This window comes from Sander vitreus, chromosome 1 (genome assembly GCF_031162955.1).
Source record: "Sander vitreus isolate 19-12246 chromosome 1, sanVit1, whole genome shotgun sequence".
In the NCBI taxonomy this organism is placed as follows: Eukaryota; Metazoa; Chordata; class Actinopteri; order Perciformes; family Percidae; genus Sander; species Sander vitreus.
The window spans coordinates 10,594,565-10,620,319 of NC_135855.1; the positions used below are offsets into that span (position 1 = coordinate 10,594,565).

At 41.6% G+C, this 25,755-nt stretch overlaps 2 protein-coding genes across 2 annotated transcripts in view; one reads left to right on the plus strand and one right to left on the minus strand.

Moving 5' to 3' along the window:
* The window catches only part of LOC144525936 (interferon-induced protein 44-like), a 241,223-nt gene that overhangs the window by 163,632 nt on the left and 51,836 nt on the right, over positions 1-25,755 (minus strand). The gene's annotated exons all lie outside the window — the stretch shown is intronic.
* Positions 18,370-22,538, plus strand: uqcrfs1 (ubiquinol-cytochrome c reductase, Rieske iron-sulfur polypeptide 1). The gene is made up of 2 exons (XM_078262937.1): positions 18,370-18,654; positions 21,176-22,538. The coding sequence occupies exons 1-2, from the start codon at positions 18,444-18,446 to the stop codon at positions 21,784-21,786; spliced, it is 822 nt and encodes a 273-aa protein (XP_078119063.1). The 5' UTR covers positions 18,370-18,443; the 3' UTR covers positions 21,787-22,538.

A 25,755-nucleotide genomic window follows, 5' to 3' on the forward strand; every position in this document is an offset into this window, starting at 1 on the left:
TCTCTTACAAGTCTCCTGCATTTAAACCTCACTCAAGTGGCAACAAAGTTTCACGTGAGAGTTTAGGTCATATATTGCATTGAGAAACAGCTAAGATTAGATTATTTAGACTGATGTATTGAATGAAACCCGTTTTTTATTATTATTATTTGGATATTGCCATGAGCTAAGTGGCCAAGTTATCATGCTTTTCATTGGAATTACAACTTCATGACATTTCCTCCTATATTCATTCGCATTCGGAGAGCGACACTTTTTGACTGGCAAGATGGAGGCGAACAGAAAAACCAACTACTAAAGTGAGTTGTTCAAAACCTTTCTTTTTAGTAAACTCTGTGTACACAAACAATGTTCTCAATGCTCAAGTTCATGTGTAGAGCCCCTGGTGATACTTCGAGCAAAGTTGTAAAAATAGCGATTTTGATGCGATCATAGTAGTGCCCCTAGCACTCCCATTCAAAAGGCCATTTGACCGAAAACGAAAATACGGTCAATCTTAAAAGTGCCGCTTCCGTCCTAATTATGCTTTTAAACTAAAGTTTGACTCGGGTACATTCACAAAAAGACCCCAGGTTGCATTTTGCCGAGAGTTACGCTTTAACCTGTGGGACTTGAAATATAAGGCAATGCGTTGAGCGAGTTCGGTAAGGTCCTGTGGTCCAGTTTTGCATAGATGCTATATATGGTGGTAACAGTCCAACGAGAGTTTTATGGATGAAAAGACACAAATGTTTTTTGCGCCTTTATGCCAGAGACATTAACATGTATTTTACCTTGTGTAGTATTTGGATTTTATGCAATTGAAAGCAGATAGCTGGCACAGCCTGTGAAATTACAGTTCACAAACTGTTCTGCCCCTCCAATAAAGCCCTTTAGCCTTTTGACTCTGAATGCATTTTATTTTATGACTTTTGGATGAAAGGACACACAATTTGTTGACAGTGCCTATTTTACGACTGATATTGTCAGCCAAACCTTTCTTCAAAACTCTATCCTTCCCTATCATCCTGTTAAATTTCAGACCATTCCTCCATCGTCAGGCTTACAGAAAACTATTGGGGCCAAGATGGCAGTTCTCTTCCAAAGGATAACCTCCTCTTTATTGGCATCCATGCTGCAGGAAGGACAGTACCATGGGGATATGACAGCAATGTCTTTCACACTTTGGTAGCCAATGCAAATAGGATGGAATCATTCCTTGCAGAGGCTACACTGAGAATGGTTTCATCTGGATACTCAATGTCTTGAATTAGTTCTGTCTCATCTTCAAACTTTTCCTTTTGAACAAGTTCTGTCTCTTCTTCAAGCTTTTCTTTTTGAACTAGTTCTGTCTCTTCTTCAAGCTTTTCTTTTTGAACTAGTTCTGTCTCCTCTTCAAACTTTTCTTCTTGAACTAGTTCTGTCTCATCTTCATCTTCTCCTTGATTCAATTCAATTAAATTTTATTTATAGTGTCAAATCATAATTAAAGCTGCAATCAGCGTTGGACGGGCCCTCGTGCTTCTGCACGCGTCGGGGTTACTGGCGGACGCTGCTCCTTGTGACCGTGCATTTGCGCGGTACTCAGACACTGCAAATCGTCAGCATTGAAAAGGGAACTCCCTGCTGAGTTCAATGAGTTAAAAATGTTACAGGACACATTACAGAAATACCAAGGAGCAGTTAAATCTGCCAAAACTCATTTTTTTATTTCACCTGGTTGCTAATAACACCCAGAGGCCTCAGGTTCTTTTTAAAGTGTTTAACTCTCTTGAAACTGACTGTGCTGTGCCATCCACATTGTTGTGTGAAAACTTCCTGAAAACACTTAATTGATAAAATTGCTGGTCTGAGCATTTCATCCACTGTTTCTACCAGTGACCCCTCTGTTCCCCCTTTATGCCCAGCTTCCAGCAGTTTGAGCCAGTTTCACTCCACCTTCTCTCTGACATAGTCAAGCAGCTTCGTCCTGCAAACTGCCTGCTGGACAGTATTCCTGCACGTTTACTCAAAGATGTTTTTATGTTGGGTCCAGTATTTTATCCCTGGTTAATACATCTCTCAGCTCAGGGTGTGTTCCAGCTACTTTTAAATATGCTGTTGTGCAACCACTTTTTAAAAAAAAGAAGAATCTGGATCCTTCAGTTTTTTCTAATTTTAGACCTATTTCTAAGCTTCCCTTTCTTTCAAAAGTCTTGGAGAGGGTTGTTTTTAATCAACTTTTTTTTAGGTGACTTTAGTATTCATGAAAAGTTCCAGTCTGGTTTTTAAGCCCCGCCACAGTACTGAAACTGCCCTTCTAAGAGTCTATAATGATCTTCTCTTAGCGGTTGACTCAGGAAAATCTGCTGTTTTAGTGCTTTTAGATTTGACTGCTGCCTTTGACAGTGTCAACCACTCTATCCTTTTATCCCGACTCAAACAAAGTGTTGGTATTACGGGCATAGTCCTAAAATGGTTTGAATCTTACTTGACAGATAAGAGTTTTGCTGTCCACCTTGGTAATTGGTAATTACTCTTCATCTGCTGCCCCTCTTTCTTGTGGTATCCCCCAAGGTTCCATTTTGGGACCCATACTATTTTCTCTGTACATGCTGCCCTTGGGGTCCATTTTAAAAAAACATAACATTTCATTCCATTGTTTTGCAGACGATGTACAAATCTATTTGCCTGTAAAAAACAACGATAAGGACACTATCCAGCCTTTGCTTAACTGCCTGAGGGATCTCAAAATTTGGTTGGATCAGAATTTTCTCTGTCTCAATGACAATAAGTTAGAAATAGTTGTGTTTGGTCGTGCTGAACATTTTAGTGCCCATTTGATGCTCTAGGTACTTTAGGTTCCCATATTTGTCCTTTTACTAAGAATCTGGGTGTGATTTTTGACAGTGCTTTAAATTTGACAAACAGATTAGTTCTGTTGTTAAAACCACTTTCTTCCAGCTGTGACTTTTGGCTAAGGTTAAGCCCTACCTGCTGCGCAATGACTTCGAAAGAGTCATACATGCATTTATTACGTCTCAATTAGACTACTGTAACTCTTTATATGTTGGATTGAATCAGTCATCCCTTCGTCGGTTACAGTTAGTTCAGAACGCAGCAGCTCGACTTTTAACCAGGACCAAAAAACGTGACCACATTACACCTGTTTTGACCACGCTCCACTGGCTTCCTGTCTGTTTCAGGATTCATTTTAAAATTGTATTGCTTGTTTTTAAGATTTTAAATGGATTGGCGCCTTCTTATTTATCGGAGCTTTTATATGTCCACACACCTGTCAAAGCACTGAGGTCTTCCAATCAGATGCTCCTTGATGTGCCCAGATCCAGGTTAAAAAACAAAGGTGACCAAGCCTTTGCAGTGGCTGCTCCAAACCTCTGGAATAGTTTACCTATTCACATAAGAACATCTCAGACTGTTGAAACAAGTCCTTGCTTAAGACCCATTACTATGCATTAGCTTTCATTTCAAGTTGAGCTTTTCAACTGTTGATTATTTTGTATTGTTTGTGTATACTATCTATTTTGGGTTTTTTTTTTGCGCTTGTTAAGCACTTTGGTCAACTATGGTTGTTTTTAAATGTGCTATATAAATAAAACTGAACTGAACTGAACTGAATGATACCTCACACAAGACTCTATGTCATACAGTTCATTAGCTGTGAAAGGGAGTGGGGCCAAAGCATAGGGGTCGGGGCAAACCTTTACCAATAAAAAAGGAAGTCTCTGCTGAGTTCATTGATACGTCACATAAGACTCTACCTTAAACGGGTCACCAGTTATGAAATGGGGCGTGGCTTAAGCATAGGGGGGGCTGGCCAAACCATCACCAATGAATAAGGAACTCTCTGCTGAACTCAGTGATACCTCACACAAGGGTCTACATCAAACTGGTCATAAGTTATTTAAAAAGAGGCATGGCTACATCATAGGGGGCGGGTCAAACCATCACCAATCAAAAAGAAACTCTCTGCTGAGTTCAATTATACCTCACACAAGACTCTACCTTAAATGGGTCACCAGTTATGAAAGGGGGCGTGGTTTAAGCATAGGGGGCGGCTCAGTATTACATGTAGACCACACATTATAAGTTTCTTGTAAATCGGATGATGTTTGTCATATAAGGCTGATTTCCTGTTGCCAGTGGGGGGCGCTATGACCAAAAGTCAATTTTGGCCTAAAAATGTCCTCAGGCTTGGACTCTTGTCAATTGTGAGAAATTTTGGCCAAATTGGACAACGTACACTAAAGTTACAACAACTTCTTTGTTCATTGATAAATGCTCAAAATGGCCGCCACGCCCACACCGTTGGACGAAAACTTTTGCTTTTAATTACTTTTCATCGTTAAGGTCTTTAGATGACACAGACCAAATATGAAGTCGATCTGATGAAATCTCTAGGAGGAGTTTGTTAAAGTATAGCACCTTGACTTTTAGGCCTACTTCCTATTGCCACTAGGGGCCACTATAACTTTGAGTAAATATCTGCTTTTATGTGTCCTCAGGGTTGGACACTTATGAATCCTGAAAAGTTTCGAGCCAACTGGACAATGTACACTCAAGTTTCTGTTTCGATTGCGAAACACATAAAATGGCCGCCCCGCCACAGCCATGCCCCATGACGAAAAGGTTTTCTTTTAATAAAGTTTCATCTCTGAGGTCTTAAGATGGCACAGACCAAATTTGAAGTTGATCGGATGAAATCTGTAGGAGGAGTTTGTTAAAGTACAACATGTGGAAATGCACTAATTTCGAACTTTCAATTTAAAATGGCGGACTTCCTGTTGGGTTCAGGGTCTGGTTCCAATGAGTTTGAGTCCTGACATGCTACATATGTGTACCAAGTTTCGTTTGTCTACGTTAAACGTACTGTAGGGGCTCAATTTTTAAAATATTGTAGGGGGCGCTAGCCATTTTTGTGCGCCTATCCCCGAAACCCATAAAATATCAAATTTTTCACAAGGCCTGATGCGTATGCAAAGTTTGGTGAATTTTTGAGTATGATAAGGTCCCCAAAAAGGCGATTTATTGCACGGAAGAAAAAGAAAGAAGGAAGAATAATAATAATTCCTTCAGTTTCAATAGGGCCTTCGCCGCTGTCAGTGCTCGGGCCCAGCAAGAGTTATCTCAAGACACTTAACAGATAGAGTAGGTCAAAACCACACTATAATTTACAGACCCAACACTTCCAGTAATTCCCCCAAGTGCAAGCATTTAATGTGACAGTGGAGAAACCTCGAGTGGTGAGGAAAACTTCCTTTTAGGGAGAAACCTCGGACAGACCCAGACCCTTAATGTGTCTGCTTTATCTCAGACCTTATGTCTCTGTGTTGCTCATCCTCATTTTTTAGGGGTCTTTCCTCCAATGCTTTTTCCTCAGTGTCATATTCCCTCTTATCATTCTCATACTTTTTTTTTTTTTAAGATACATTTTTTATTTATTTTTTCATTTTAAACAACAACATACAAACACACTTGAACAAGAACAACCACCCTCTCCCACCCCCCACCCTCCGCGGTCTTGAGGAAAAGAAAGAAAAACTAACAAACAAACAAATAAACAAAAACAAAAACAGAAATCACACCTTGCCTAGTCGCCCACCTCTACGTCTTGTGATACTGAGGTCATTAGGGCTGATACCTGTGCTGCTGCACCTTTCCATAGGTCTATAGTAGATGATTTGGCCTTGTCAATCCTTGCTGCAGAGAGCTCAAGCACAACTATGTCCAGAAAACACGCCAACCACCACTCCACACAAAGCGAGTGGGGGGGGCAGCCAGCGCCGAGCTACCACCCTCCTGGTCACGGCTGACCCGGCTAACCAAACTCTCTTTTGTCTCCCAAGCAGATTTAATTTAGAGTCGTCATTAAGTAACAAAACAATCGGGTCAGTAGGAATTCGACATCCTATCACATCAGATATTATTGATGTTGTTTTATTAAAAAACTCATGCACCTGTTCACACTCCCAGACCATGTGCAGGAAAGTTCCAGTTTGTTCAGGTTGGCAGAACGTGCAATAGGGAGTAGGAATGCCTTTAGAGACATATCTCTTCTGAGGAGTCCAATATGTTCTATGACATATGTTGAAGTGGATCTGCTGGTGATTTGGGTTCTTGGAACAGTGGGAAATGTTGTTCCAAACTGTCTCCCAATTAATTACAGTCCCCTCCGGACTCAGCTCTCACTCCCATTTCTTTACTATTGGGAGTTCTCCTACGGATATTTGCATCAGTTTAGCATAAATCCATGACACTAATCCTCTCGCAGGAAAATCAACAAGCCATTTAATGAATGGTTGGGTCCCAAGACTGTTTCCCCATGGTACTCCATAACATTTTAGGGCTGACCTTAAGCGAAGATAAAGGAAAAAGGATATCCTAGGAATCTCAAAGCTAGTTCTCAGGTCCTCAAAACTCAACATACCTTCCCCATTGAATAACTGGTCTAGATTATAAATACCTCTGTCACTCCACTGGTTGCAAACAAAAGGTTTGTTACCAGACATTAAGTGCATGTTATGCACTTAATGTGCACTTAATGTAAAATTGTGTTTCTTCCAGAAATGTATTGGTGGGGGGAAGGGGATCATTGTACTTAAGACAGTGAGAAATTCACTCAAGGAACTATGTTCATTTTAACAACAGCAACCCTGGACCGTAGCGATGCCGGCAGCGCAGACCGATTAGTCAGATCCCTTTGAACACTACTTAATATAGTTTCATAGTTGTCCTGGACAACTCGCTGTAGCGATGCGTGAATGGTGATGCCCAAATATGTAATTTTGCTTTGGGTTGGAATTGTATCACTAATAGCTGATGTTACCTGTTTGTTGTTCAACAGGAGCAGATTAGATTTCTTCCAATTGATTTTATAGCAACAATTGATAGCCGGTCATCACAAGATCCAGGGTACAAGCGGCCGAAATGGGTTTCCTCAGGAGGGTGGCTGGCGTCTCCCTTAGAGATAGGGTGAGAAGCACAGTCATCCATGAGGAGCTCGGAGTAGAGCCACTGCTCCTTCGCGTCGAAAGGAGCCAGTTGAGGTGGTTCGGGCATCTGGTAAGGATGCCCCCTGGGCACCTCCCTAGGGAGGTGTTCCAGGCATGTCCAACTGGGAGGAGGCCTTGGGGAAGACCCAGGACGAGGTGGAGGGATTATATCTCCAACCTGGCCTGGGAACGCCTCGGGATCCCCCCAGTTGGAGCTGGTTATTATTAGATTTAATGTGGACATTACACATTTTATTTTGCCTTATTGCCTGGGCTAACGGTTCAAGAGAGATCGCAAATAGCATGGGAGAGAGTGCGCATCCCATGCCCTGTTCTTCCAACTCCGCAATCCTTGCCTCTCTCTTTTTCTTCAAATTTGCTGCAAAGGAAGATGTGAAATCTCAAATAAATCCTTTAGTGGCTTGCCAGATGTACGCCGGGTCTGAAACTGAGTTAGTATTGATTAATATGAACTCCGCTAGTTTGGCTGTAAACTCTGTATCAAAAGCTGTGTTTTGGAGAAGGGAATTATTAAATTGCCACCTTCTAGATTTTTCTCTGAACATATCACAATGGAATGTGGTTATCAGCGCATTGTGATCAGACAGGATTGCTGGTTCCATTGCTATCGTGTGGAACACTGCCTTAAATTCATTGGAGCACAAAAAATAATCAATGCAGGAGTGGGTGAGGTGACGTGTGGAAAAAAAAAGTGTAATCCTTGCTAGTAGGATTGTGCATTCTCCATAAATCTGTAAAATGGTGGGATTCCACAACTGAATTGAACATGTCCGATATGTGTTTTTGGGCTTTCGTGTGATTGACCCCTGATCTATCCTGATTTAAATCTAGCACCGCATTCATGTCTTCCACTATAATTAATGAATATTCATTGAGAGAGCAATTCATTGGTTAGGAGCGGGAAAAAGCTTTCATCATATGTAGCTGGTGCGTATACTGAGACGAAGGCTATTTTCCTACTCCTTATTGTAGTACATATATACGATATCCTGCCTGAAGAGTCTTTACTACTTTTGTCTACGGTGAGTGTGCATCTCCGTGACAGCAACACAATGGAGCCCTTCGTTTTGGTGTCGTCACTAGATGAAGCAGCAACTTTGAAATATTTATTTTGTAGACGATTTACATCTTTTACGTAAATGTGATTCTTGAATAAGCGCCACGTCTATGTTGTTCCTTCTTAAATAGTCCAGGAATTTAGCTCGTTTAAATCGGTCCGTTTAGCCCCCTGATGTTAACAGAAAGGATTGAAAATTCAGCCATCTTCAAAATTTACACTATATATATATATATATATATATATATATATATATATATATATATATATATATATATATATATATATATATATGTTTCGAGTACCCTACCGCATTTCACTGATAAATTTGTAGCAAAGGGTGAGCAGTTAGATCTTAGCACTGTGTGGTGAAAACACAAAAAATTAAATAAATCCCCTAACCCTCCGAGACCACAGATCCCCTTCCCCCTCTGTAGGATACGTTCAACAATCAAACGCAGCTCGCACAAAAACTCCAGCTCCAAACTTCCCCTCCTGTCTAAAGTCACAGGTTAACTGAAACAGGTCTAACGCTTTCCTATGTTAAACATGAACAATGTTACAAAAAAAAAAAAATCAACTTAAAACTAAGTCCCAACCATCTATTAAGTTCTGAAAAAAACTGTATGAAAAACAAATCAGCCATGAAGCAGTAGTAGACATAGATTATAAAATGCAGTCTAATCAAATGCTCCTTATAACTCGGCTCCCAAGCTCATACATTATAGTTTCGACCAGCTATTACGCTCTGAAGTAGGCTGTGTGGGAAACAAAACATGTAAGAGTAGTAAATATAGATTATAAGTAGGGCTGTCAAAATAACGCGTTAATTTCGATTAATTAATCTGAGAAAAAATAACACGTAAAAAAAAAATAACGCAGATTAATCCATTCCATATTGACGTTTGACCCGGAGCCATTCTAGCCACCATTAGACTGTAAAATGAAGGAGGGAGATGAGAATGTTCTGCCTGGATTATTAATTGGAACATTTACTTGTAAAAATCTTCTTCCTGCCAACCCTGGCTACCGAAATCTGGTGCAACCGATATGTCTGTGCTTCTCTCTGATGCTCTGAAACACAAACACCGCTAGTTAACACTATACTCGACAGCAGCTAACATTAGCCTACTGCTAGCTAGTAGCTGGATTAAACACGGTTACAATGCTGACAGCTAACGCTAAACGGTGTAAAGTTTGACTGTGTTTTACTGTAGAGGATTCAACACCGGGATGTAACAATCTGTAGCTGCCGTCGGAGAAACAACACAGACGGTGTGTTCAATGACACTGGTAAACTACAGCCTCGTGGTGCATTTGAAGTTATTGTAAATGTCCTTTTCCCATCTGATGGTTCAACAGCAATTTACTACTGAAATTAGTTATTGTCATACATATATACATATACATTAAATCATTTCATTTTGGCCATATGGCCTTAGCAATAAACAAGCCGTTCTTTAATGTCACCAACTGTTGTTTAGTACCCTTTTTTTTTTCTTTTTTTACTTTCTTAAAAAGTATCAGTTCGGGCACCGTTAATTATGTATGCAATTAATTTTTATTAATTAATCACAGAGTATGTAATTAATTAGATTACATTTTTTAATCAATTGACAGCCCTAATTATAAGATAAGTGTTTATCATGTTCTTTAATTCTAATCAAATATTTCTCCCCAGCTTGACTCCCAAACTCACCCACCACGTTCCAACTAGCTAACAGTTTCTGGAGTAGGCTGTGTAAATTGAGTAGTATGTGTCCTTCATGTTTTCAGCCTCATCAAACGTTCCTTTAAAGTCAGGTTGCCAAACTTTCATGCAATGTCCTTGGTTAAGCTTGCACAGTGTTCTAGATATGCCAATCCACAGTCGTCGGGTCCGCCCGCTCAGCTTCCCGCATCGGACAAGGTCCCGACGCCGTCCTCCGGGCCTGATGATAGCTCCCGGTCCGGTCGTGAAGCGCCCAGCGTGGGCGCCAAGTCCCCCTCCTTCATATTCAAATCTCTACAGAGCCTGTCCACTTCCTCGGTGGTTTACTCTCAGAGTTGCCGGATAAATAAGAAAGTTTGGGATGCCTTTAGCATGCAGCTTGCGCTCCTGGCGCCGTTGGACGATGAAAGCGCTGTAGTCAGGCTTAAAGAGCAGCATTGCGTTGGAGTCATGAATCGGGCCTTCCTGCTGTGCCTGTCTCGCCCCCTGAATAATTCCCTGACGGTCCTGATATCTTAGACACCTGAGAATCAGTGTGCGTGTTGTTGCACCCTTGCCGTAGATTCTGTGTGCCCTGTCAATTTCGATGGTAGCCCTGTTCCGTAAGGGGGGGATCCATTTTGGCAACTGTTTTTGCAAAAATCCAACTGGATCATCTTTTTCGCTACCCTCTTTCAGTCCAGTGAAGCGCACATTATTTCTTCTCCATCTATGTTCCAGTTCAGCCAACTTCAACTCAATTACCTCTGGTTACCTCAGATCTCTTACTGTAGTTCCCTGCCTCTCCAGCTCTGTCCTGATGTGTTGAAGCGAGGTGTCAATTTCTGCTGACGCTTCCTTCACTGCGATGCGGACCGCTGATTGAAGCCCGCTTTGTTGCTTTTCCAGGACCCTGCTCATAGCCTCCTCCATACGTTGGTCCGCTTTAGCATTAGAAACCTCGCTAGCCGTCGCCATGTTAGCAGAGTTGGTAGAATTCTTTGCTCGGGTAAACAGCAGCGGGGTCTGCTTCTTCGCTCCTGCAGGCATTCCACTAAGTTGAAGTGGTTTGCCGAAGAAGGCAAACCTGTGACAAAGTCCAGAGATATATCAGACAAGGGACGAGAGGGCACAGGAAGGGGATGCAGCAATCCGGCTGGAGGTTGGTGAGAAGACTTATTCTGCGCACACACAGGACAGGCTACCATATACTCCTTCACAGAATCTCCCATGCCGGGCCACCAGAACCGTTGTTGCACCACGAACATTGTTTCTTTTAACCCCGGGGTGACACGACAGGACACTGGAGTGGACCCAATGGATGACCTGGGATCTAAGCTCCACCGGAACAGTCGATTTGGTGGACAACCGACCGGGACCGAGGAAAAGTCCCTGGCAATAACTCAATGGGGCAGTCATACTGTCTGTGTGGAGGTAGAGCGGTAGCCCTAGCCTTGTTGAAAACCTCCTTCAGGTCCCCATAGCAGGAGGGAACAGACAGATCAGGAAAATCCCCCTTCACCGTAGTCTCCGGGTCCACAGAGGGAAGAGCAGGAATTCCCTCCTCAGTATTCCCCGGTTTGACCGGAGAAGAAACAGGAACCCCCGCTACCCTCGCCAGTGTAGGAACAGGAGAAACACCGTCAGAAAACTCCCTGGGGCAGGACTGAAGACACACACTGGAACATGCCTCGCCCCACTCTGTAACAACCCCCAAAGACCAGTCAATGTGTGGGTTGTGTTTGTGGAGCCAGGGAAACCCGAGAATTACCGGGTGGAGGGATGAATCTACCAACAGGAAAACAATAGTCTCAGATTGTTGGTCAGGAAAATTCAGAGTGACAGGAATGGTTTGGTGAGTTACCTGTGAGAGCAGCCGACCATCCAGTGCCGTAGCTCTTAAAGGGGCAGGCAGGGGAACAGAACCCAGACCCAACTCCTTCGCCAGGGAACTGTCCATGAGCATCAGCCCCCAAATCAATCATCGTCTCAAGGGATCTGGAAATCTCAGCTGAGAATACTGTCACTGGGAACATGGGTCGAAAGGGAGTGTTAGACACAACAGCACGGCTCACCAGTATCCTCTTCTTTACTGGTGAGCCTGCCCTTTTACCGGACAACAACCGATGAAATGTCCAAGCTGCCCACAATAGAGGCAAGCTCTCTCCCGGATTCTCCGCTGTCTCTCCTCCGTGGAAAGTAGAGCCCTCCCCAGTTGCATGGGCTCCTCCCCGGAGTCAGCCTGCGGTGACGTAACAGCTGGCCGACGTGGAGATGAGGAATCTCTCATGCCCGAGAAACCCCTTCTCGGAAGATCCTGCGGAGAATCCTCGGCACCACCCTGCTCTCTCTCTCGATCGAAGAGCCGCTTGTCGATTCTGATGGCCAGGGCGATGAGAGCGTCGAGATCCTCTGGAAGATCCAGTACTGCCAGCCGATCCTTCAGCGAACTGGACAAACCACACAAAAAGGCATCCACTAGAGCAGTCTGGTTCCACCCACTCTCTGCTGCCACCGTGCGGAAATCAATGGCGTAGTCTGACACCCTCCGTCTGCCCTGACGAAGGCTCACCAGAGCCCGAGCCGCTTCTCTGCCCGGAGTGACGTGTTGAAAAATCTGAACGAATGTCGGAGTGAAGTGAGTAAATGAATCACACAGAGGTGGCCCACGCCTCTGCTCGTCCGGTCAGGTGAGAAATCAGGTAAGCAATCTTAGCTCTGTCCGTAGGATAGTGGACAGACTGGAGCTCAAAATGCAGTCCACACTGAGTCAAGAAGGCTCTACAGTCACCAGACTCACCGGAGAAGCGTTCAGGCCGGGACAGATGAGGCAGAGCAGAGGGATTGGCAGACGGCTGGACCGAAGGAACCACAGCACCCACTCCGCCCGTGGTACCAGCAGATGGAACTGGTTCTGTGAAGCTCTGGGAGGTTAGCGACGTCACAGCAGATTGAGTGGTTTGAAACTGCGTAGTCAGGAAGGAAACTTGTTCACAGACGTTTCTCTGCAGCTCCAGCTGACTCTGTGAGATACTCCTCATCTCTGTTTGAATAGTGGAAAGCACCTCATCTAGCTGGTGAAGTCTCAGTCCTTGAGATCGGATAGCGTTCTGTATTTTACTCGAGTCTGCGGAGTCCATAATTGTGGCGAGATCGATCTATCAAGCACACAGATAATGGACCCACGAGGCACGACTCAAAAGGTAAAATACAATAGTTTATTTAACAATTAAATAAACTCAGCAACAGTGTCCAACAAACGACAGGCAAAAGGGAAAAATCCAGGAGACAGGCAAAGTCCAAAAATCCAGGGAATCCAAAAACAAACAGGCAAACAGGCAAACAGGCAAACAGGCAAACAGGCAAACAGGCAAACAGGCAAACATGGGAAACATGGGAAACATGGGAAACAGACGATCTCGCACTGGGGAGAGGGGAAGACAGAATTTAAAAACACAACTGAATTAGACACAGGTGCAACACATTAGGGCGGGGTAATCACACAAGTGGGAAAAACCTAACAGGAAGTAAACAAGACACCACCAGGGAGAACAGAAAACCTTCAAAATAAAACAGGAAGTGGAAAACAAAACATAAAATGTAATACAAACTAAAAACCATCACTTGACACAGGGACGAAACATGACAAAGACTTTTTTAAGTCCTCTAAAAAGGAAAATTTAAGACTTTACTACGATAAAAAAACAGGAAAAAGTTCAGCGCGACACAACACAGAATGGTGTGGTGAAGCGTAGTGCGGCACAGCTCAACAGAACCACATTCAAGACAGGTCACAGGGACACGACAACTTTATACCAAGTGCTAATTCGCCTTACAACCCTGACCAGTGTTGGGCAAGTTAATTCCAAAATGTAATACATTACTGATTACTAGTTACTGTCATTTGAGAGTGATAGTTATATTACAATATTACTGTCTCTGAATTGTAATGCATTACACTACTTTTGCGTTACTTTTGAGTTACTTTCACCAAAATCATAGCAGAAGTATGACTTGGCAGGTAGCTATTGTGAATTTCACTACGGGATCAACAAAGTGTCATCTTATCAACTTTAATACATCATAATTTATTCATAATATTTTGTATTATTAATCTGAAGCTGCAAAGTAACTAAAGCTATAAAATAAATAGTTAAGTAAAACGTACAATAGCCTACTTGACTCTGAATTGTGGTGGACTAGAAGTAGCCTAATAAGTAGGAGAAAATTTAAATACTCAATTAAAAGCACCTTAATTGAATCGAAGTAGCCTACGGTATAATTCATAGGTGTGATTGGCAAAGGACAAAAAAGCAGGAAAGTATACGGTGTGCAGCGACAGCACGCACACACACACACACACACACACACACACACACACACACACACACACACACAATGTATATACAATTAATGAAATACAGTGCACATTGAAAACCTACCTATACTTTAAGGAAGGCTATATATACCGTTTGTTTTTCTTTGAGATGTTTTCTTTTAACTTTGTGGTCATTTAGAAGGCTTAGAGTTGCTGAATGCATCTGCCAGACTGTTAACATGCATACTCAGCACACGTACTTTATGAGATGTGTAATAGTACCGTTGATGAGTGATTTAGCAAATACAGGCACTTTAGGTTGTAGGTTTTTAGGCAAAATGAAACCTCTTTAACCTGATTTTTATCTGAATATTTTCTTCCCTCTATCTGGAAACAACAACTAATATTGGCTAAGACCATACTATTTGAGAATATACAGATTTGTGTTGGTTTCTCCAAATACCTGAGGAAAAATGTCATTAGCACCACATAATAAAATTAACTGTTTTAGTTTAAAAGGAAGCTACAGAAGTTGTGGCCAAGATATTGTAGGCTATACATAAAATTTCACATGATGTTTTTATGAAATCATGTGTTTTACTACATGTATTTTGTGTATTTTTTTTAACTAAAACAAAATACATGTTTGACTTATTGTCATGTTTAAAAGTCCATATGTCTTGAGGATACTCAGAAACATGTATTTACCACTTCAAAAAAATGTATGTTGGAACGTGAGGACGCTGGCGTGAATATCGCCGTTTCACAATCCGCGAAATTAATATTTTTTTTGTTTTATAGTAAATTAAGTACCTTAAGTTTTAGATTAGGTGTTGGTCATTCTCAACACCTTTCTATCCCCTGCTTTGACTTATCAATTCTGGACAATGTTCTGCTGCCAGCCTGTGTAGCATACGTTACTCACTGTCGATCGACTGTTAGCTTCAGCTGCCTAACGTTACCTGTCAACCTCCCGACGGTTACCGCTAGCTAGTGATCTAGCGAGGATTATCCCTTCAGACCACAGTGGACTTCAGTGGACTCTCCATCCAAACTCCCGACTGGACCTTTGTCTGCCATGACTACCGGACTCTTTCAAGTACATGTACTCCCTGTCTCCGCCGATCACTTAGTAGCTTTGAGACACCTGGTAAGCTGTCAGCTTACTGTTAGCTAGCTTCTGTTAGCTTCAACCGACTGACAGCTCGCCCAGCACATCTGTTCGCTGTAGAGCTCTTTTAGCCATGTTCCCGGCTCAAGCAAATAGCTAACACAGCTAAAGTTAGTGTTGGCCACTACCTCTTTGCACTGCCGAAAATGGTGCTCCTAAAATATTCCTCACTGCAACTTCTCAACGTCATCTGGTATGTACGCTAACGTAAGACTTTTTAAGGACCATGCAGGGACTCTGTTTAATACGTTATGTCTAAACAACAGAAAAGCTCATCAAAATGCATCTGAGATGAAAAGGCATATAGGGAAGGACTTGGACCACAAGAAAAGGCGCGATATTTCGAGAAATTATGGTTTACTGGCAGTGCAGAGCCCTACAAGTTGGCTCCCTCTTCTTGGATCTATGGCAACCCGGTAATTCTTCTGTGTTTGTACATGACATACAAACACAATAACATAAAAGGATAATGGCTATATTATGGATTCATTCAGTAAGTGTGCTCAATGTTTAGTATATTGATTGAATTAAAGGAAGCAGAATTGCAATTCAATAAAAATTTTAAGAAATTCATATACATAATTTAAAGGACAATTCTGATGCAAAACGAACCTAGGGGTTATTAACAGATGTGTACCCACTCTGTTGTTCTCTGGGACATGTTTTCATGCTAATCGAATGTGTTTGTAACTTAAAAGAAGCTAGCGCGGATGCTGATTAGCTTACAACGCTAGTATTCGGGGCACAGGGAAAGTAAAAACAAATCGCTATTTATACCACTAAAAAGGTTCAAACTATCACCACACTTCAACGGTAGCATAATGAGGGTCTCTAAAGGTTAACCGAGGCATTGAGAACTTTCTAAGTGTACAGAGATACATTATAAAGATACATTATAAAGACACTCGCGTTCATGTTTACATGCGGCCGCCGTCTTGAAAACCAGTCATGACTTACAGCTGGCGATGCAAACTAAAATCAAAAGCGATTTGCTCAATATATCTGAAATAATCGCACTCTGAATAACTTGTCTAGTGTACTTACTCAGTGAATAACTGTCCATCTGGTCCCTCTGGTCTCCAATTTATTTTTGGGACATGGAAAAAAGTTTCAAGTACAGACATTTACAGGAACTCCCGTGAGACCGGGTTGTTTATCAGAGAGGGGAAATCTTCAGACTGTACAAAACACTGCGTCTCTTGGGTGGCGCGACGCAACAGGTCCCACTCCATGCAACAGGTCCCACTCGTTGCAACACAGACACTCCTGTTTGGTGGCCATAGCTTCACAATGTCCGCAGGTACACCACCAGTTTCCCGAAGTACGAGGTTGTGTTGCGGCATGGACTACCGGTAGCTTTCTCTCTCTCGTAGCCCTTTCACAGAGCTCCCGCAGCTCTTCATTCAATAAACTGTCTGTACACTTACAATGTTCTCAATGCTTCAGTTAACATTTAGGGACCCTCATTATGCTACCGTTGAAGTTTGGTGATATGTTGAGCCTTTTTTTCCCTGTGCCCCGAATACTAGCATTGTAAGCTAATCAGCGGTCCGCGCTAGCGTCTTTCGAGCTACAAACACATTCGATTAACATGAAAACATGTCCCAGAGAGCGACAGAGTGGGTACACATCTGTTAATAACCCCTAGGTTTGTTTTGCGCCGGAATTGTCCTTTAAGTGAAGTGTTTAACAATGAAGCTTTACAATATATTTTAGATATGATTGCATTACATATTCTATAAATGATATTAGTTTGAACTACTTGTACAGATTACATTAACAGGAAAGGTTTTCCCCCAGCAATGTATGTTAAAAGCTCTAGTCACAGAACAAATAATTAAGTTTGATTTATTGTAATTGTAATTTTGTGGAACATGATGGAACATGAAACTTAAAAAAAGGCTTAAAAGACTTCTCATCTCCTGAGTAACACTATAGACAACATTGCCACATGATTTAAGTTGATTATTTATTTTTATAAACTGAAAATGTAAGCTCTATATTTATGTGCACATTGTACAAAATTTGTGATTGTCCAGACCCGCCCTAATGTGTTTCACCTGTTCATCATGTCTCTGGTTACAGCCCTGTTGCCTTGGCCACATTCAGCCCCAACAAAACAACACGTTTAAAACTGAAACAGGGGTGCGTTGAACACCCTGCTGTGAGCACTCTGCCTTTTAATTACCATGAGTTTTACAGACATGTCTCTGCTGATTGGCCATCACCTGTGACGATTCAGGAATGTTAGGAATACAGCAGATTCCAAGGCAATGGCTTTGGTTGGGTAACGAAGGCTAAATCAGAGGAATACAGGCTGGAAAATATTTGTTTTAATTCCCCTACCCCTGTTAGTAATGCTGTAAATTCGCCAAAGTTGATTTAGATTACATAGGTTAGGGGTGGAAGTAGGATTATGCTGGGTACCTGGTCATTTAGGCATAAAAGGGAATGAAAGAGCAGACAAAATAGCTAAAAAAGCAACCGGGATGAGAGATTTAATAAATGTACCTTTTGGTAAAGGATAAGCTAAGGCAATGCTCAAGAAAGAAATAAAGAAGAAAGGGACAGATGGGACAGGGATAACAGTGGAAGAAAATATTATATTGTGTGCATAAAACCATTATTATACAGGGTGTGTTTAGAGGAAACAGAAGGGAGGAGACAGCTTTAACTAGACTAAGGTTCGACCACACAGGATTAAATAAAATGTTGTTTTTGCTAGGGAAAAGTTTATCAGGTGAATGCACTGGATGTAAAATTACAGAGAATGTGGAACGCGTGCACTGTGGAAAGTAGACTATAAGGAAGAGAGGATAAGATTAGCTCAAAAGATTGGTGAGGCAGGAAGAGAATGGAACCTTGTGTGCAATCTGGGAACAACAGGACACACAGAAAGAGGTTGTGGAATATTTGAAGGAGGTAGGATTATATCATAGAATTCAGTGAGTTATGTTATGTTTGTTTTGTTTTCTTCTGATTAATAAATTAAGTAGTTCTTTATACGCTAATGATATAAAGTAGTCCAGGCACAATATCTCATTCTACATACTCCGGTACAGTAGGTGGCGGTATGCACCTTATAAGTAATGGTTGCAACCCGCCATAAAACCAAAAGAAGAAGAAGAAAAAAAGCCGGAGGATCTTTGGTTACGTGACGTCAAGTCGTTACCTTCCCAGTCAAGCTAAGGTCGTTGCAGCAGTTCGCCGCAAACATGATGTCTCTCGCTGCCCGGTCAGGGGCTTTTTCTCCTTACCTGCAGGCTACAGCTGTTGCTGTCGCTGGTCCCCTGAAAGCACTGGTACCTGGGGTTGTTGTAAAAGGAGAGAAGATTTTGTTGACCCCGAAAAAACAGTTCCTGTGCCGCGAATCGCTCAGCGGTCAAAGCCCAAAGACGGGGCCTGCTGTGACAGTTAGCATCAATGGTAAGTCTGTCATTGACTGCTAGCCTTAGCTGGCTAATTCAACTTTGTGTTTACCGTGTGCATTGAAAGTAACGTCAAATGCCATGCGCTTTGTGTGCTGCAAAGTGATGACCAATGTCATTCATCACAGTTAATTGCCAGCCAGTGAGTTGGCCGTAACTTAGTTAGCTTAGCTAGCTAACATTAGCAGCAGGCTCTTCCAGGGTTGTTAGCTAGCATCATGTTAGCCCAGGTGGGTAAAGAGCGGCCTACAATTAAGGTCAACTTTAAGTATGTAACGTTAACGTATTACATTGCTCTTATTCCGTGTGTTTGGGAATGTGGGCATATTCGTGGGTCAGAACATGCACTATGGAATCTGGACAGCCTGCCCGTATCGACTTTATCCAGTTCCTGTAACGTTTGCCGTTTTAAAGACACATTAGCCGGTGTCCCCATGTCACCCATATGGTTTTGTAATCGGTGACGTTAACGTTACTGTGTAAGTGCAATGATAAAGGCGGATAATGATTTCACCAGTCCAGTGTTTTACCTAACACTGTGGTCATGGCTGTAACCAGAGCACATTACACTGGGCGCTAACGTTAGCTGTTAGCCAGGCCAGGTAACGTCAAGGCAGCTTTGTTTCTACAACGTTAGCACACTTTAGCAACAAGGCTATTCACAGTGCTTTACATAAAATAATAAAGAGCAATTAAAACAATTAAACATTTTAAAAACAGCTAAAATAGAATAAGACATGTATGAAATACAAGAATACAATTTTCAGTGTAAGAAATAGCATCAAACTGAAAGGTCTTGAGCCTTGATTTAAAGCATGTTCAGTTGTGACTCTGGGCTGTGGATCAGCTGTCTACATGAAACGAAATCTACAATCTATTTTTATTGTGCAAAATAGTCAAATCCATTTAAATTAAATAAATCCACATAGCAACAACTTGAACCCTGCTTCCTTTAAGATTGCTGTATTAACACTACCTTGATCACAGGTAACATTGTCTTGTTATAGAAGAGTGGGCGACTGAACGTAGCTCTGCTGTCAGCTTGATTCGGTGTTTGAATAGTAATTTGGCAGAAGCATTTTGGCGAGGCAAGACATCTTAAATCTAGCGTTTTAATCTTAACTGTACAAACCCGTCTTTCTCAACGGTCTGTAGCGGGACCGTAGGTAGATTGTTATTGCGTTCATAATGTTGCTTCGCTGCATGCCTGAGGTGACGGGTCTTAACGTTACTGCGACTGAGTGAGGTTAGCACAACCGGCTTTTAAAAAAAATAACTCTTATCAGCAGATGGGTCCTCTGTTGGGCACACGTTATTCTCAAATGTATTTTATGTCACAGATTGTTGTGTGCCATTGTGTTTTATCCTGTTAAAGATTTAGTTGTGGGTTATTGTTGTGTTTTAAAGTTACTACCATGAGTGAGAGTGGTACGGCGTAAACACGGTCCCGTCAGTATTTCCGCTAGAAAAAATGTGACCTGTAAGGTTTCATTTTATATATATATATATATATATATATATAAACTTTTCCCAGTCAAATGGGAAAAGTTCCTGTCAACTATTTCCCCTGTTTATTTCGATAAAAATAATTGATAGGCACGCTATATAAAGAATATCATCATCAAGGGATGTAGATATTTAATTTCTTTTTTTTTTTAATACTGTTTCTTATTGAAATGTAGGCTGCTACAGGCAGAGAGGCCAAAATAATTAAGTCAGTGCACATGACATTGTGCCGATCTGAATTAAAATAGGCCTATTTTGCATTTGCACACTGGAGACGGGTTTTACGCAGGCTATCCTGGCCAGTTTGACCCACTCTGGATAGATTTCACCGTAATCCCAATTAGAACCTCGCAGACTGTTGAGAAAGGCGAGCCTCTGTAACCGGAGGGTGCGTTTTGTGGCATTAATGAGAGGGGCTGTAGCTGGTGCAGACTCGTCCTCGCTGGCAATGTCTCGCTTAATTTACGTTAGACCTGCCGCTGCTTGGTTTTTATAATGTAATTCGCAATATTTCCCTGTTCTGGCCTTTGACTTTCCCGCTTGCTTGTTGCCGTTGGTCGTAAATCTACTGTAGTCTACTCCTGTTTTAAAACAGAGGGAGAACGCGACATGTCTTTTTTTCTTATATCGCATAATGCTACAGTCTACAGTAATTTTTTTTTAAATTAAAAGTTATTGTTCATTGTTATTAAGCATTCGGGAAATTAATACCGGTATATGGTTTAAACTGGTATTCCGCCCAGTTTCAGTGATACAATAGTTTGAGTATTTTCTGGATGAAGGGATTAGTTGTTTGGTCTCTAAAATGTCAGAAAATGGTAAAATGTGCATCAGTGTTTCCCAAAGCCCAAGATGACGTCCTCAAATGTCTTGTTTTGTCCACAACTCAAAGCTATTCAGTTTACTGTCACAGAAGAGAGAAGAAACTAGAAAATATTCCCTTAGATTATTAATAGAAGTATTATTGTAATGGATATATGGACATATTGTAATGGCAGTGTTTGTGTGTGCAGGCTGTGCAGCGGTGCGTTATGCCCACACAGACGTGCGGGTGCCGGACTTCTCTGACTACAGGCGCCCCGAGGTGCTGGACCCCAGCAAGTCGTCCCAGGACAGCAGCGAGGGGAGGAGGACCTTCTCCTACCTGGTGACGGGCGCCACCACCGTGGTGGGTGTCTACGCCGCCAAGACGGTGGTCTCTCAGTTTGTGTCTTCCATGAGCGCGTCGGCGGACGTCCTGGCCCTGTCCAAGATCGAGATCAAGCTGACCGACATCCCCGAAGGCAAGAACATGACCTTCAAGTGGAGAGGCAAGCCGCTGTTCGTGCGCCACCGCACAGAGAAGGAGATCGCCACGGAAGCAGGCGTCAACCTGGCGGAGCTGCGGGACCCGCAGCACGACAAGGAGCGCGTGCAGAACCCCAGCTGGGTCATTGTGCTGGGCGTGTGCACACATCTGGGCTGTGTGCCCATCGCCAACGCCGGCGACTTTGGAGGCTACTACTGCCCGTGCCACGGCTCGCACTACGACGCCTCGGGCCGCATCAGGAAAGGCCCCGCTCCCCTCAACCTGGAGGTTCCCTACTACGAGTTTCCAGATGACAACACGGTGGTTGTTGGATAGAGAAAGTGATAAACGGCAGGTGTTAGTGTTCACGTGTCAGTGCCGCTGCCAGCTGCAGCGGGAAACTTTGTCTCAGTGCCACATGCCTCTCTAACAGTCCTCTCTACCTGCTGGAGTTCATGGAAGGTAATCTCTTTAACACAAGGACAGCAAAGCATTTGGAATGAATAGGTGAACACTTGGGCTGGGTAACTAATTCAATACTTTTTAGACAACGACCGAATTGCCTCTCAAGTATTGGGTATGGAAAAATGCCTCGTCATTCAATAGTTATTTCAAAACCTAAGGAGTAAATCTCAGAGTCAGTGAGCCAGTCAGCACGCAGCATGCTTCTACCAAGATCTAATAATATATGTGATTGGCTGTCTAACATTACACGTCGTAGAGACGCACTGGAAAAACTCTACGTTACACAGAGACGGCTCACGTAGTCGGAGCTGGAACATGAGGTTTGTGCTGTAATGTTGCCGTTTCTTTTTGTTTTATTAAATTGGTATTGAAAAAAAGTATATTGTTCAGGAAGCGGTATAAAAGTCACAGTATTGGTACTGGTACCGAAATGTTTTGAAGGATACCCAGCCCTAGTGAACACCAGGCAGAGTCCATCCTCTCTGGTTCTCCTCCTCAGAATATCACGTGAACATGACCTAAACACACCTGCTTATCATATTAACTTATAGTCCATCTAACCAGCCCAGAACAAATGTGTTCACGTCTGCTTAATAAAGATTTGTATTTTATTTGAAAACGTGGATTCAGTGTTCAGCCTTTATTTGCTTGAATAATGCCATTATGACTTCCTGTTGACGGACACCTGGGCCACGTTCAGCCCCGACAAAACGTAGCAACACGTATGTATATAAAAAATAAGTAAATAAATAAAACATTGAAATGGGGGGTACCTTGAACACCCTGTTGTGTATGCAAGCGCTCTGCCTTTTTATTACCATGGGTTTAAAGACACGTCTCTGCTGATTGGCTATCACCTGTGACGCAGCCAATAAACGATAGACACACCCACCAAACGAGAGAAAACATATCGCAAAGCGGACATAGTTGATCCTTACGGATGAAAAGATACAGGCAACACAATATTCTGTTCAAGTGAACGACATGTTAAAACCTGGTGCTAATATGGCACAGATGCCTAAACGACCGGTATCTACTGGACAGAATAGCTACGCGGATTTCGGTGCCACTTGAATGCCTGTGCTGCTCTCTGGTGCTCCGAAACCGATGTTAAAGGCAACAGAAACACCGCTGCATGTCACGCTAGTTAACGCTAATGTTACACTTGGCAGCAGGGAACGTTGATGTTAGCCTACCGTTAGCTAGTAGCTGGATTAAACACGGTTAAAATGCTGATAGTTAAACGGTGTAAAAGTGCAACTGTATTTCACTTTGAGGAATCCAACACTGCAGATGTACAACAGTCTGCCGCTAAAGCTATGAGCTAAAAGACACAAACTAGCACTTGGTCACTGTTGTTGTCGCAGAAAATCTGAGCAAGAATACGGTTTCATTTAATTTGTAAACTTTGTGTTGCTCTCTCTGTACCCCTGAAAACCTGGGGGAAATAAAGAGTACAGCTACTGTACAATGAACTTTTCTCTCCATTTGTGCTTAAATAAATGTTTCTTCTACAACAGAAATACTTTAAAATGGTCAAACGGTACAGCTGTAGCTGAATGACTCCTCCATGATGGAAGTGGCCTAGACCAACAGACGCAGAAGAGTGCACCTGTTCCTTATTGTTTGCAGATGCATCTCACCTAACACTTTTGGTACCCGTGTGTGCGCTTACTGTATGCGTCAGCTACCTACACTCAGCTTGTGCTGCTGATACTGGATCATTTTGACAGAAATACAAATGTCTTACGTGCTGTTTGTCAAACTGAGTTATGATGGTCCACTGGATTACCTGGTTTATGGTCAGCTGTAATATGACATTTATAGTAGCTCTGGTTAAAACTACGGTTGTCAAACGATTTTTTTTATTTATTTTTTTAAAATCGCTGAATTTCTATAGTTCTATTTTGCATTTCAGAACAGTTTTTAAGTACATATTAACAATCGAAAGCAAATTTTACCAGTGTCTTTATTGGGAATCAAATGAAGGCAAAGAAAGTTACTTGATTTTAAGATTTGTAATTATTTATTTACTGTAAACAAAAGAAAAATGTGAATCTGTCATTGCACAATTCCTCCAAGTACCTAACTAAAAAACTAAAAATCCCTATCCTTACTACAGTCAATATAGTGTTTAGTAACTCCTAAATAATGTTGATTCACTGATTCATTTATTTTATATTAAGTAAATGCTAGTATTTTAAATTTGCAATTAATCGTGATTTAATCACAGCCGATGATGACTGTGATTAACTTGATTTCATTTTGTAATCGATTGACAGCCTGGGCTCAATTGATTGAAATATTTAATCCCGATTAATCATGTGATTTCCACGTTAACTCACAATTAAACGCAAATGAATTACATATTTATCTGTTTTAAATGTACTTAAAATACTCTAAAATATATATCTTTCAAGTTGTTAATGCTCCAGTGGTGTTTGAGACTGGACGTACTCCTATGGCAACTCAATTCACATGGACAGTACATTCTCAGAAAGAAAAGGGTCTTTTGAATGGCAGGTTGACTTCCAAAGCCCTTCCAGATGGTTCTCGACTAATGTAATCTGCATGTACTACGTACTGGCCATGTGAACTGCTCTGGAGTACGTCCAGTCTCAAACACCACTGGAGCTTTATACGGATATATATATATATATATGGATGGATGGGCTTTGTACACTTAACATTTTTTATTTTTTAAGTACATTTAGAACAGATAAACGTGCGATTAATTGCGAGTTAACTATCAAAATAATGCAAATGACAGCCATAATTTATTTATTTCAACACTGCACATTTTACAAGTAAATCCTAATATTTTAAATTTGCGTGTGTGTATATATATATATACACACACACACACACATATACACACACACACATACTGTATTTAACAGTGTTTCCCACAGGTTTTTGTGAGACTGGGGGGGTGGACCTCTGACCCTCTAGGACACACGTGTCAAACTCAAGGCCTGTGGACCAAATCTGGCCCCTTTGCTAATTTTGATCTGGCACCTAGGTTCACAATACATTTTGGCCCACCTACTTTTTGTCACTTTTCACGTTTTCTTTCGACATTTTTTATGCTTTTTCCACACGTTTTGGCATTTTCTTTGACATTTTTGTCGACCAAACTGTAAGGAAGAAGCCTATATGAGACATGCAATAATACAGTCAAAGATATGACTAGAAGATTGACTTTTCCCATGACATAAAAGCAATAAACTATGTCTGGCCCTTGATGTGATTCTCATTTTCTAGTGTGGCCATTAGGGAAGCTGACTTTGAAACCCCTGCTCTAGGGGAATGGTCCCCCGGAAGAAAATGTACATTTTAAAGTTAAACACATCAATCTGGTGCACTTTGAGAGCAAAATTGGGAGGCTAGATCTCTAAAGAATCACACATAATCAGTGCTGGAAGAAGTACTTAGATCATTTACTTTAGTAAAAGTGGTAATACCACAGAGTAGAAATACTATGTTACAAGTGACAGTCCAGCATTCAAAATGTTACTCAAAAGTTTATAAGTATTTGAATAAAATATACTTGTATAGAATAATGTATTTAATATTATTGGATTATAATCTATAATTTTATAGATTAATGCATGTATGATTTGTATTGTTGGAGCTGGTAAATTCAAATTGCTTTATAATATATCCTATTTGTTGGTAATATTTTGTATTAATTAAAATCTGTAAAGTAACTAGTAACTCAATTTATTAAATAAATGTAGAGTCAAAAAATATAGCTACATAAAATGAAAATACTCAAGGAAAGTACCTCAAAATTATACTTAAGTACTTGTAAATGTAGTTAGTTACTTAGTTTACACC

Coding starts and splice junctions, on each gene's coding strand:
- uqcrfs1 (XM_078262937.1), top strand. CDS start 18,444: ATGATGTCTCTCGCTGCCCGGTCAGGGGCTTTTTCTCCTTACCTGCAG. Junction 18,655..21,175: donor TGTGACAGTTAGCATCAATG/GTAAGTCTGTCA, acceptor TTGTGTGTGCAG/GCTGTGCAGCGGTGCGTTAT.